Source organism: Bombina bombina, chromosome 5 (genome assembly GCF_027579735.1).
Source record: "Bombina bombina isolate aBomBom1 chromosome 5, aBomBom1.pri, whole genome shotgun sequence".
NCBI classification, from domain to species: Eukaryota; Metazoa; Chordata; class Amphibia; order Anura; family Bombinatoridae; genus Bombina; species Bombina bombina.
In genome coordinates this window covers 177499426-177514315 of record NC_069503.1, presented here as the reverse complement: position 1 = coordinate 177514315, position 14890 = coordinate 177499426, and the positions used below count along the sequence as shown (strand labels likewise).

General features: G+C 39.4%; 1 protein-coding gene across 1 annotated transcript in view; it reads left to right on the top strand.

The window, feature by feature from the left end:
* Positions 1–14890, top strand: part of RHEB (Ras homolog, mTORC1 binding) — a 97661-nt gene that overhangs the window by 18142 nt on the left and 64629 nt on the right. Inside the window, exon 2 of the mRNA XM_053713797.1 lies at positions 4000–4071. Coding sequence (XP_053569772.1) covers positions 4000–4071 — 72 coding nt within the window. The remainder of the gene's footprint in view (positions 1–3999; positions 4072–14890) is intronic.

Genomic DNA, 14890 nt, shown 5'->3' with positions numbered 1-14890 from the left:
ATGACAAAGCCTTACACATTTATGTATACAGTACATTAATCATTAGCGGATCACTTGCTATTGCTGATTATAAGTGCACATCAATTCAAATAACTCCCATCAATCTAGGGGCAAGGTATAAATAACAAGCTCAGCACTATATCATGCAAAGCATAGTTCCAAATCACCAGATTTAATATAAACAATACAAATTGTGACTATTCTATCTGGGTTGCACATAAGTCAGGGGTAGTTGTAAACTTATACTGTCTTGAAAAAGGGAAAAGTAAATGTCTGTAGACGTCCTTTAGGCTAAGGACATAACCATAAAACGCAATACCATGTGCTGGAGCTCAGTGGAGTGAAGCAGCTGGTGTTGTGCACAGACCAACTAATTGCAAACCAACTAATCGATTATGAGATTCGTTGACAACTATTTTCATAATCGATTATTATGATTATGCCGATTAGTTGTTGCAGCTCTAATCTTGTTCTTTTTAAAGAAGCTGAACTGGTATTCAAGAATCAGTGTAGTAATTAGGAAGTCATTACTCATGCTGGTGATTCCCTTGTACGGTAGAGAAAATGACAGAAAAAAAATCCCTTTGTTTTCATTCTTTGTGGGGGATTTTTACAATTTGAGTATTTAATTTTGGTTGGTCTGCTGGAAAAACAGCATATGATCTGCGTAAGATTAAAAGCAGTGAGTGCAAAAGCCTAAAATAGCTTTAGTACATTTGTGTGAAACAGCGCTGCAGTGAAAGGGTTAACTGGAATATCCAAGTGATTACCTCTGAAAAAGTTCTAAAACTATCAAAACGGATAAATATATTATATAAAGCCGGGTTTGACAGATTTATATAAAAATTAGGAGCCAGTTTTAATTTATATTTTTTTTTTAAATTGATTTATTATGGTGCCTGCATATTTTTATTTAATTTGTAATATAGGGGAATCCAGATAAAATAGGATACAGAACTAGAATTTAAGAAGGCATGGCTTCCATGGTTTGTCAAGCCCAAATGTAAAGGCTTTTTTAAGATTGTGTTATGGCGTAGAACTTTGTTGTACTTGTCTTTAGGTTTACTCAGCCTGAGTCTTTAAAGGGACATTGTACACTAGATTTTTCTTTGCATACATGTTTTGTATATGATCCATTTATATAGCCCATCTGGTATATTTTATTTTTTAAAAATGTATAGTTTTGGTTTTTTTAAAAAAAACGTTGTGCTGATGTTCAGACTCCTAACCAAGCCCCACATTATCAGATGTATACATGCATTTAGACTCCTGCAGGCTCCTACTTATCTGTCTTTTCGTATGCAGGGAGGTGGGAGAGTGTCTGTTCTTGTTTACCCAGCCCCTTTCAGTGAGTGTCCCAGACCACCTCATATAATTGCTAAACTGGGAGCTTCCAGGTAATTTTTTAAACTGGATTTGTAGCTCAGCATCTGTGAATATTCTTTATCGTAGTGTCGTCTACATGCACTTATATGAAAATTAGTGTATACTGTCCCTTTAAGACACCACACTTAGGTGTGGTTATCTAAAAATATCTATAATTGCTATGAGGTCTTTCACCAGATTCCTGAAAGACATATTTTACATTGAAACCTGAGTATATCCACTGGGGCATACTCTATCTCTGATATTATAGTTGTCGGCAAATCATTTTGAAAGGGCCATAATATTGCATGTAATTTTAATTCTTGCGACCCTGCGCTACGATGTGTTCCCCCCCCCCCCACAGAGGTTTAACACACATTAGAAGTACCACTCGGGACTCGCAGTACTAGTTATATAGCTGGGTCATGTGGCTAGCGCTGCTGAATGGTTTAATGTTTCCACTGGGAAATACCTTGGAAAATATTGTATTGTATAATGCAATGACAAACTAAAAAGTACTGTAATAGGGGCGCCCTCTTTCTTTCGTTTTGTCTACCATAATTCAAAACCTTTATTTTTATATTAGAAAATGGGGTGTTCCTTATGCAGCATGTCTGAATTTCTCTCTCAGGTTATATCATATTCTCTAAGCCATTTTATACCTGGAGGTTTCCCTGCATTATCTTGCAGAATGTAAACTGGAGAGTTTGTCCAAAATGCTCTTAAAGGGATATACAACACATTTTCTTCTGTGATTCAGAAAGAGCATACCGTTTTTTAAAGTTCCCAATTTACTTCTTTTATCAAATATGCTTTGTTTCCAAGGTTCTTTGTTGAAGAGATACCTAGGTAGGTGTCAGCTGCAGCATTTCCTGCTATGGATGCTCCAATCTAGTGCTCTTGCAAATGCGTTACATTCTTGCAAAACTGCAGCCACACAGTGCTTTCAATAAAAGATGCCAAGAGAACCAAGAACTTGGTAATAGAAGTAAAGTAGACAATTGCATGCTCCATCTGAATAAGATCATTTTAGTTTCATGGCCCTTAAAGATGAGAGAGAGATGCAAATTAAACCATCTTGAAAACATGGTAAATTTTAATCTCGGGTTGCTTGAATTATTTGATCCGTGTTTAGTTCCGTGGAACATTTGCTCTAGTCTCTTAAGTTTCTCTGTTCCAGAGAACAGGTTTACTTTCTGTGGGAGTCATCTTGCAATTCACTGGTGCAGGTACAACCCGGATTTTAAAAGAATTGAGTAAGGTCTGCTCCTTTGAGTGTCATACTGATAGACTGTCTGCCATGTGGCGGTGGCATGAAATATACCAGAATGTAGCAAGCAGCGCCATCCAGGGTCTGAACCAAAAATGGTCTGGCTCCTAAGCTTAGAATCCTGCTTTCTAAATAGATAGCAAGTGAACAAAGATAAATTTATAATAGTAGTAAATTAGAAAGTTGCTTAAAATTGCATGACCTATCTGAATCATGAAAGAAAAAACGTGGGTTTAGTGTCCCTTTTAATCTAAAGAGACTTTAAGATGATTAGGGTGTAGACTGTCCCTTTAAACAAATGTCACATTACTTGAAATTATGCAAGGAAGATGACAAATCAGCATAGTACTTTCCCTGAAGTACTCGTGTACTACTTCAGTATTTGTAGTATTAATATTCTAAGCTGTGCAGGTAACTCTCTTGTGTTGACCAATGCATTATCTAATAGATTAGCCTGATCACAGGCCATTTTTTCTTGTATCTTGTTGCAATTCTCATCTTATGGCAGCTGCAGTTTCGGCAGCAAATTTTTTTTTTTATAAAAACTTATCTCGCAAAACTTTCACCTTTTTGGAGTTTAAAGTGATTGTAAATTTAGTGCAATTTGGAATTGCCAGCGTATTCCTTGTGTCTGTAGCACCTAAATCTGTTTTTTTTTTTTATTATGTAAAAGGTATGTTTATAAATTTAGATTTTAATTACCGAGTTTTAAAAATGTTGGCTCCGCCCCCGGCATTTCATCCTGGTTTGTTCATGATCTAAGTAGAGAGCGGATCCACCCGCTCTCTACGTCATATGAACATCTCTGTCTTCATGGTTAGATTTGCACATGCGTTCCGACTATCTGTCTGCCATCTAACATGTAGCGCATTCGCTTTGAAAATGGGAGGCGTGTTTGTTTGTTTTTTACAGTCGCTGACTGGCCTGAATTTTGATTGCATGTTAAAAAAATAAAATACAAAAGTGACTTTCAAAATCAATGGCAGCGTTTCTACGGGTGGAGGAATGGAGGGTCAATTGGAGGATTATAAAAGTAAATATTTTTTAAAAACTAGCGTTTTAAGAGATTTTGATGAATGAAAGTCATTTTGATTTACTGTAGGACTGCATGTTTGAAACTGTCATTGTTTACCATCACTTTAACTCCCTGAAAATTTCTTGTTTCACATTGTGTGGGAATCCTTATAAATTTTATTTTGGTGGACCTAGCTTCCTAAAAGGTTTGGCACCGGGCTAGCACTTAACTTGCATTTTCACTTCTGAGGGTTCAGGACTTGTAGATTACATATGCTACTGTTTTATTAATAAAGGGCTATATATCTGTACGTCAACTAACATTGAAATATTTTTTTTATTTTTTTCAGGGAAGTCTTCACTGACCATTCAGTTCGTTGAAGGCCAGTTTGTTGATTCTTATGATCCAACTATAGAAAACAGTAAGTGTTCTACAGAATAAATTATGTGCATATTTTATAGTTTTACTATGTTAGTATTTTGTTTTCTCCAACATTGGTGTGTCCGGTCCACGGCGTCATCCTTACTTGTGGGATATCTCTTCCCCAACAGGAAATGGCAAAGAGTACCAGCAAAGCTGGCCATATAGTCCCTCCTAGGCTCCGCCCACCCCAGTCATTCTCTTTGCCGTTGCACAGGCAACATCTCTACGGAGATGGTTAAGAGTTTTTTGGTGTTTAAATGTAGTTTTTATTCTTCTATCAAGTGTTTGTTATTTTAAAATAGTGCTGGTATGTACTATTTACTCTGAAACAGAAAAGGATGAAGATTTGTTTGTGAGAGGAAGATGATTTTAGCAGACAGTAACTAAAATCGATTGCTGTTTCCACATAGGACTGTTGAGATGAAGTAACTTCAGTTGGGGGAAGCAGTTAGCAGACTTTTCTGCTTAAGGTATGACTAGCCATATTTCTAACAAGACGATGTAATGCTGGAAGGCTGTCATTTCCCCTCATGGGGACCGGTAAGCCATTTTCTTAGTCAAACAAACAGAATAAAGGGCTTATTATGGGCTAAAAAACTGGTAGACATTTTTATGGTCTAAATCGATAGCTTTATTTGGGCATTTTATTCATATTTATGCTGACAATTTGCATTTATAAACTTGGGGAACGTTTATTAAACGGCAGGCACTATGTTAGACACCTTTTCCAGTCAGGGGGCCTTCCTAGTTGTAGACTGAGCCTCATTTTCGCGCCATTACTGCGCAGTTGTTTTTTGAGAGCAGGGCATGCAGATGCATGTGTGAGGATCTAAAAATTGCTGGAAAAGCTTCTAGAAGGCGTCAATTGGTATCGTATTCCCCTCTGGGCTTGGTTGGGTCTCAGAAAAGACTATAGCTGGGACTGTATAGGGGTTAAATTTATAAACTGCTCCGGTTCCGTTATTTTAAGGGTTAAAGCTCTGAAATTTGGTGTGCAATACTATTAATGCTTTAAGACACTGTGGTGAAATTTTGGTAATTTTTGAACAATTCCTTCATACTTTTTCACATATTCAGTAATAAAGTGTTTTCTGTTTAAAATTTAAAGAGACAGTAACGGTTTTGTTTTAAAACGTTTTTTGTGCTTTGTTGACAAGTTTAAGCCTGTTTAACATGTCTGTACCTTCAGATAAGCTATGTTCTATATGTATGAAAGCCAATGTGTCTCCCCATTTAAATTTATGTGATAATTGTGCCATATCGTCCAAACAAAGTAAGGACTGTACTGCCACAGATAATGAAATTGCCCAAGATGATTCCTCAGATGAGGGGAGTAAACATGATACTACATCATCTCCTACTGTGTCTACACCAGTTTTCCCCACGCAGGAGGCCCCTAGTACATCTAGTGCGCCAATACTTATTACCATGCAACAATTAACGGCTGTAATGGATAACTCCATAGCAAATATTTTATCCAAAATGCCTACTTATCAGAGAAAGCGCGATTGCTCTGTTTTAAACACTGAAGAGCAGGAGGGCGCTGATAATTGTTCTGTCATACCCTCACACCAATCTGAAGGGGCCATGAGGGAGGTTTTGTCAGATGGAGAAATTTCAGATTCAGGAAAAATTTCTCAACAAGCTGAACCTGATGTTGTGACATTTAAATTAGAACATCTCCGCACACTGCTTAAGGAGGTGTTATCTACTCTGGATGATTGTGACAACCTGGTCATTCCAGAGAAATTATGCAAGATGGACAAGTTCCTAGAGGTTCCGGTGCACCCCGACGCTTTTCCTATACCCAAGCGGGTGGCGGACATAGTAAATAAGGAGTGGGAAAAGCCCGGCATACCTTTTTGTTCCCCCCCTATATTTAAGAAATTATTTCCTATGGTCGACCCCAGAAAGGACTTATGGCAGACAGTCCCTAAGGTCGAGGGGGCAGTTTCTACTCTAAACAAACGCACTACTATTCCTATCGAAGATAGTTGTGCTTTCAAAGATCCTATGGATAAAAAATTGAAAGGTTTGCTTAAAAAAGATTTTTGTACAGCAAGGTTACCTTCTACAACCCATTTCGTGCATTGTTCCTGTCACTACAGCAGGGTGGTTCTGGTTCGAGGAACTAGAAAAGTCGCTCAGTAGAGAGACTCCATATGAGGAGGTTATGGACAGAGTTCACGCACTTAAATTGGCTAACTCTTATTTTAGATGCCGCTTTGCAATTAGCTAGATTAGCGGCGAAAAATTCAGGGTTTGCTATCGTGGCGCGCAGAGCGCTTTGGCTAAAGTCTTGGTCAGCGGATGTGTCATCCAAGACAAAATTGCTTAACATCCCTTTCAAAGGTAAAACTCTATTTGGACCAGAATTGAAAGAGATTATTTCAGACATCACTGGGGGAAAGGGCCACGCCCTTCCACAAGATAGGTCTTTCAAGGCTAAAAAGGTCTAATTTTCGTTCCTTTCGCAATTTCAGGAACGGACCGGCCTCTAATTCTGCATCCTCTAAGCAAGAGGGTAATGCCTCACAACCCAAACCAGCCTGGAAACCGATGCAAGGCTGGAACAAGGGTAAGCAGGCCAAGAAGCCTGCCGCTGCTAACAAAACAGCATGAAGGAGTAGCCCCCGATCCGGGACCGGATCTAGTGGGGGGCAGACTCTCTCTTTGCTCAGGCTTGGGCAAGAGATGTTCAGGATCCCTGGGCGCTAGAAATAGTTTCTCAAGGTTATCTCCTGGAATTCAAGGAACTACCCCCAAGGGGAAGGTTCCACATGTCTCACTTATCCTCAAATCAAATAGAGACAGGCATTCTTACATTGTGTAGAAGACCTGTTAAAGATGGGAGTGATACACCCAGTTCCAATAAAGGAACAAGGAATGGGATTTTATTCCAATCTGTTCGTAGTTCCCAAAAAAGAGGGAACTTTCAGACCAATTTTGGATTTGAAGATCCTAAACAAATTTCTCAGGGTACCATCGTTCAAGATGGAAACCATTCGAACGATTCTACCCACTATCCAGGAAAGTCAATTTATGACTACTGTGGATCTAAAGGATGCGTACCTACATATTCCTATCCACAAAGAACATCATCAGTTCCTAAGGTTCGCTTTTCTGGACAAACATTACCAGTTTGTGGCCCTCCCATTCGGGTTAGCCACTACTCCAAGGATTTTCACAAAGGTACTAGGGTCCCTTCTAGCGGTTCTAAGACAGAGGGGCATTGCAGTAGTACCTTACTTGGACGACATTCTAATACAAGCGTCGTCCCTGTCAAAAGCAAAGGCTCATACAGACATTGTTCTGGCCTTTCTCAGATCACACGGATGGAAGGTGAACATAGAAAAAAAGTTCTGTCTCCGTCGACAAGAGTTCCCTTCTTGGGAACAATCATAGATTCCTTATAAATGAGGATTTTTCTTTCATGTAATTAGCAAGAGTTCATGAGCTAGTGACGTATGGGATATACATTCCTACCAGGAGGGGCAAAGTTTCCCAAACCTCAAAATACCTATAAATACACCCCTCACCCACAATTCAGTTTTACAAACTTTGCCTCCTATGGAGGTGGTGAAGTAAGTTTGTGCTAGATTCTATGTTGATATGCGCTCCGCAGCAAGTTGGAGCCCGGTTTTCCTCTCAGCGTGCAGTGAATGTCAGAGGGATGTGAGGAGAGTATTGCCTATTTGAATGCAGTGATCTCCTTCTACGGGGTCTATTTCATAGGTTCTCTGTTATCGGTCGTAGAGATTAATCTCTTACCTCCCTTTTCAGATCGACGATATACTCTTATTTATATACCATTACCTCTGCTGATTTTCATTTCAGTACTGGTTTGGCTTTCTACAAACATGTAGATGAGTGTCCTGGGGTAAGTAAATCTTATTTTCTGTGACACTCTAAGCTACGGTTGGGCACTTTGTTTATAAAGTTCTAAATATATGTATTCAAACATTTATTTGCCTTGACTCAGGATGTTCAACATTCCTTATTTTCAGACAGTCAGTTTCATATTTGGGATAATGCATTTGAATCAATCATTTTTTCTTACCTTAAAAAATTTGACTCTTTTTTTCCCTGTAGGCTGTTAGGCTCGCGGAGGCTGAAAATGCTTCATTTTATTGCGTCATTCTTGGCGCTGACTTTTTTGGCGCAAAAAAATCTTTTCTGTTTCCGGCGTCATACGTGTCGCCGGAAGTTGCGTCATTTTTGACGTCCTTTTGCGCCAAATAATGTGGGCATCTTATTTGGCGCCAAAAAATTTGGGCGTCGCTTTTGTCTCCACATTATTTCAGTCTCATTTTTTCTTTGCTTCTGGTTGCTAGAAGCTTGTTAATTGGCATTTTTTCCCATTCTTGAAACTGTCATTTAAGGAATTTGATCAATTTTGCTTTATATGTTTTTTCTCTTACATATTGCAAGATGTCTCACGTTGCATCCGAGTCAGAAGATACTTAAGGAAAATCGCTGTCTAGTGCTGGAACTACCAAAGCTAAGTGTATCTGCTGTAAACGTTTGGTAGCTATTCCTCCGGCTGTTGTTTGTATTAATTGTCATGACAAACTTGTTAATGCAGATAATATTTCCTTTAGTAATGTACCATTGCCTGTTGCAGTTCCTTCAACATCTAAGGTGCAGAATGTTCCTGATAACATAAGAGATTTTGTTTCTGAATCCATCAAGAAGGCTATGTCTGTTATTTCTCCTTCTAGTAAACATAAAAAATCTTTTAAAACTTCTCTCTCTACAGATGAATTTTTAAATGAACATCATCATTCTGATTCTGATGACTCTTCTGGTTCAGAGGATTCTGTCTCAGAGATTGATGCTGATAAATCTTCATATTTATTTAAAATGGAATTTATTCGTTCTTTACTTAAAGAAGTACTAATTGCTTTAGAAATCGAGGATTCTGGTCCTCTTGATACTAATTCTAAACGTTTAGATAAGGTCTTTAAATCTCCTGTGGTTATTCCAGAGGTTTTTCCTGTTCCTAATGCTATTTCTGAAGTAATTTCCAGAGAATGGGATAAATTGGGTAATTCATTTACTCCTTCTAAACGTTTTAAGCAATTATATCCTGTGCCGTCTGACAGATTAGAATTTTGGGACAAGATCCCTAAGGTTGATGGGGCTATTTCTACCCTTGCTAAACTTACTACTATTCCTACGTCAGATGGTACTTCGTTTAAGGATCCTTTAGATAGGAAAATTGAATCCTTTCTAAGAAAAGCTTATCTGTGTTCAGGTAATCTTCTTAGACCTGCTATATCATTGGTTGATGTTGCTGCAGCTTCAACTTTTTGGTTGGAAACTTTAGCGCAACAAGTAACAGATCATGATTCTCATATTATTATTATTCTTCTTCAACATGCTAATAATTTTATCTGTGATGCCATTTTTGATATTATCAGAGTTGATGTCCGGTTTATGTCTCTAGCTATTTTAGCTAGAAGAGCTTTATGGCTTAAAACTTGGAATGCTGATATGGCTTCTAAATCGACTCTACTTTCCATTTCTTTACAGGGTAACAAATTATTTGGTTCTCAATTGGATTCCATTATCTCAACTGTTACTGGTGGGAAAGGAACTTTTTTTACCACAGGATAGAAAATCTAAGGGTAAAAACAGGGCTAATAATTGTTTTCGTTCCTTTCGTTTCAACAAAGAACAAAAGCCTGATCCTTCATCCTCAGGAGCAGTTTCAGTTTGGAAACCATCTCCAGTCTGGAATAAATCCAAGCCTTCTAGAAAAGCAAAGCCAGCTTCTAAGTCCACATGAAGGTGCGGCCCTCATTCCAGCTCAGCTGGTAGGGGGCAGGTTACGTTTTTTCAAAGAAATTTGGATCAATTCTGTTCACAATCTTTGGATTCAGAACATTGTTTCAGAAGGGTACAGAATTGGTTTCAAGATGAGACCTCCTGCAAAGAGATTTTTTCTTTCCCGTGTCCCAGTAAATCCAGTGAAAGCTCAAGCATTTCTGAATTGTGTTTCAGATCTAGAGTTGGCTGGAGTAATTATGCCAGTTCCAGTTCTGGAACAGGGGATGGGGTTTTATTCAAATCTCTTCATTGTACCAAAGAAGGAGAATTCCTTCAGACCAGTTCGGGATCTAAAAATATTGAATCGTTATGTAAGGATACCAACATTCAAAATGGTAACTATAAGGACTATCTTGCCTTTTGTTCAGCAAGGGCATTATATGTCCACAATAGATTTACAGGATGCATATCTGCATATTCCGATTCATCCAGATCATTATCAGTTCCTGAGATTCTCTTTTCTGGACAAGCATTACCAGTTTGTGGCTCTGCCGTTTGGCCTAGCTACAGCTCCAAGAATTTTTACAAAGGTTCTCGGTGCCCTTCTGTCTGTAATCAGAGAACAGGGTATTGTGGTATTTCCTTATTTGGACGATATCTTGGTACTGGCTCAGTCTTTACATTTAGCAGAATCTCATACGAATCGACTTGTGTTGTTTCTTCAAGATCATGGTTGGAGGATCAATTCACCAAAAAGTTCATTGATTCCTCAGACAAGGGTAACCTTTCTGGGTTTCCAGATAGATTCAGTGTCCATGACTCTGTCTTTAACAGACAAGAGACGTCTAAAATTGATTTCAGCTTGTCGAAACCTTCAGTCACAATCATTCCCTTCGGTAGCCTTATGCATGGAAATTCTAGGTCTTATGACTGCTGCATCGGATGTGATCCCCTTTGCTCGTTTTCACATGCGACCTTTTCAGCTCTGTATGCTGAATCAATGGTGCAAGGATTACACAAAGATATCTCAATTAATATCTTTAAAACCGATTGTACGACACTCTCTAACGTGGTGGACAGATCACCATCGTTTAATTCAGGGGGCTTCTTTTGTGCTTCCGACCTGGACTGTAATTTCAACAGATGCAAGTTTCACAGGTTGGGGAGCTGTGTGGGGATCTCTGACGGCACAAGTTGTTTGGGAATCTCAGGAGGTGAGATTACCGATCAATATTTTGGAACTCTGTGCAATTTTCAGAGCTCTTCAGTCTTGGCCTCTTCTAAAGAGAGAATCGTTCATTTGTTTTCAGACAGACAATGTCACAACTGTGGCATACATCAATCATCAAGGAGGGACTCACAGTCCTCTGGCTATGAAAGAAGTATCTCGAATTTTGGTTTGGGCGGAATCCAGCTCCTGTCTAATCTCTGCGGTTCATATCCCAGGTATAGACAATTGGGAAGCGGATTATCTCAGTCGCCAAACGTTGCATCCGGGCGAATGGTCTCTTCACCCAGAGGTATTTCTTCAGATTTTTCAAAAGTGGGAGCTTCCAGAAATAGATCTGATGGCCTCCCATCTAAACAAGAAACTTCCCAGGTATCTGTCCAGATCCCGGGATCCTCAGGCGGAAGCAGTGGATGCATTATCACTTCCTTGGAAGTATCATCCTGCCTATATCTTTCCGCCTCTAGTTCTTCTTCCAAGAGTAATCTCCAAGATTCTGAAGGAATGCTAGTTTGTTCTGCTGGTAGCTCCGGCATGGCCTCACAGGTTTTGGTATGCGGATCTTGTCCGGATGGCCTCTTGCCATCCGTGGACTCTTCCGCTACGACCAGACCTTCTGTCGCAAGGTCCTTTTTTCCATCAGGATCTCAAATCCTTAAATTTAAAGGTATGGAGATTGAACGCTTGATTCTTAGTCAAAGAGGTTTCTCTGACTCTGTGATTAATACTATGTTACAGGCTCGTAAATCGGTATCCAGAGAGATATATTATAGAGTCTGGAAGACTTATATTTCTTGGTGTCTTTCTCATCATTTTTCTTGGCATTCTTTTAGAATTCCGAGAATTTTACAGTTTCTTCAGGATGGTTTAGATAAAGGTTTATCCGCAAGTTCTTTGAAAGGACAAATCTCTGCTCTTTCTGTTCTTTTTCACAGAAAGATTGCTAATCTTCCTGATATTCATTGTTTTGTACAAGCTTTGGTTCGTATAAAACCTGTCATTAAGTCAATTTCTTCTCCTTGGAGTTTGAATTTGGTTCTGGGGGCTCTTCAAGCTCCTCCGTTTGAACCTATGCATTCTTTGGACATTAAATTACTTTCTTGGAAAGTTTTGTTCCTTTTGGCGATCTCTTCTGCCAGAAGAGTCTCTGAATTATCTGCTCTTTCTTGTGAGTCTCCTTTTCTGATTTTTCATCAGGATAAGGCGGTGTTGCGAACTTCTTTTGAATTTTTACCTAAAGTTGTGAATTCCAACAACATTAGTAGAGAAATTGTGGTTCCTTCATTATGTCCTAATCCTAAGAATTCTAAGGAGAAATCGTTACATTCTTTGGATGTTAGAGCTTTGAAATATTATGTTGAAGCTACTAAGTCTTTCCGAAAGACTTCTAGTTTATTTGTTATCTTTTCCGGTTCTAGAAAAGGCCAGAAAGCTTCTGCCATTTCTTTGGCATCTTGGTTGAAATCTTTAATTCATCTTGCCTATGTTGAGTCGGGTAAAACTCCGCCTCAAAGGATTACAGCTCATTCTACTAGGTCAGTTTCTACTTCCTGGGCGTTTAGGAATGAAGCTTCGATTGATCAGATTTGCAAAGCAGCAACTTGGTCCTCTTTACATCAAAATGGAAGAATTTAGTAAAAGTATGCATTTTCTTCTGAAGCAGTTTTTGGTAGAAAAGTACTTCAGGCAGCGGTTTCAGTTTGAATCTTCTGCTTATGTTTTTCATTAACCCCTTAATGACCGAGGACGTGCAGGGTACGTCCTCAAAAAAAAGGCAGTTAACGCCTGAGGACGTACCCTGCACGTCCTCGGTGTGGAAAGCAGCTGGAAGCGATCCTGCTCGCTTCCAGCTGCTTTCCGGTTATTGCAGTGATGCCTCGATATGGAGGCATCCTGCAATAACCTCACATGGCCATCCGATGCAGAGAGAGCCACTCTGTGGCCCTCTCTGCACCGGACATCGATGGCCGGTATCGTTGGTGGGTGGGAGCCGAATTGGGAGGCGGGTGGGCGGCCATCGGTGTGCCGCGTGATGTCACGGGGGGCGGGATCGGGGGCGTGACCGTCAGGGGCGCGCACGGGCGCGCGCGCGTGCACGGAGGGTGGCGGGCGGGCGCGTGCACGGGGCGGGAGCGGGTGGGAACCGCTACACTACGGAAAAGTATTTCATAATCATTTCATAAAACCTGGCTAATCATGTTTGTGCAAAAGCACAAAAAACGATCGTGGAGGGGTGGGGGGGTTGGTTTGTGTGTGGGGAAGCTACACTACAGAAAATTTCAACAAATTAAAAAAACAAACCATTTTTTTCTTCTAAACTGGGTACTGGCAGACAGCTGCCAGTACCCAAGATGGCGCCCATTAAGTTAGAGTGGGAGGGGATAGAGCTGTTTGGGGGGGGGATCAGTGAGGTTGGGGGCTAAGGGGGGATAGTACACAGCAGCATATGTAAATATGCTTAAAAAAATCATTAAAAAAAAATATATATAGCTTTTATTTTAGTACTGGCAGACTTTCTGCCAGTACTTAAGATGGCGGGGACAATTGTGGGGTGGGGGAGGGAAGAGAGCTGTTTGGGAGGGATCAGGGGGTCTGATGTTTTAGGTGGGAGGCTGAGCTCTACACTAAATCTAATATTAACCCTGCAAGCTCCCTACAAGCTACCTAATTAACCCCTTCACTGCTAGCCATAATACACGTGTGATGCGCAGCGGCATTTAGCGGCCTTCTAAATACCAAAAAGCAACGCCAAAGCCATATATGTCTGCTATTTCTGAACAAAGGGGATCCCAGAGAAGCATTTACAACCATTTGTGCCATAACTGCACAAGCTGTTTGTAAATGATTTCAGTGAGAAACCTAAAATTGTGAAAAATTTTACGTTTTTTTTAATTTGATCGCATTTGGCGGTGAAATGGTGGCATGAAATATACCAAAATGGGCCTAGATCAATACTTGGGGTTGTCTACTACACTACACTAAAGCTAAAATTAACCCTACAAGCTCCCTACATGCTCCCTAATTAACCCCTTCACTGCTGGGCATAATACACGTGTGGTGAGCAGTGGCATTTAGTGGCATTCTAATTACCAAAAAGCAACACCAAAGCCATATAAGTCTGCTATTTCTGAACAAAGGGGATCACAGAGAAGAATTTACAACCATTTGTGCCATAATTGCACAAACTATTTGTAAATAATTTCAGTGAGAAACCTAAAGTTTGTGAAAAAAATTGTGAAAAAGTGAACGATTTTTTTTATTTGATCGCATTTGGCGGTGAAATGGTGGCATGAAATATACCAAAATTGGCCTAGATCAATACTTTGGGTTGTCTACTAAAAAAAAATATATACATGTCAATGGATATTCAGGGATTCCTGAAAGATATCAGTGTTCCAATGTAACTAGCGCTAATTTTGAAAAAAAAGTGGTTTGCAAATAGCAAAGTGCTACTTGTATTTATGGCCCTATAACTTACAAAAAAAGCAAAGAAGATGTAAACATTGGGTATTTCTAAACTCAGGACAAAATTTAGAAACTATTTAGCATAGGTGTTTTTTGGTGGTTGTAGATATGTAACAGATTTTGGGGGTCAAAGTTAAAAAAAGTGTTTTTTTTTTTCAATTTTTCCTCATATTTTATAATTTTTTTATAGTAAATTATAAGATATGATGAAAATAATGGTATCTTTTGAAAGTCCATTTAATGGCGAGAAAAACGGTATATAATATGTGTGGGTACAGTAAATGAGTAAGAGGAAAATTACAGCTAAACACAAACACCGCAAAAATGTAAAAATAGCCTTGGTCCCAAACGG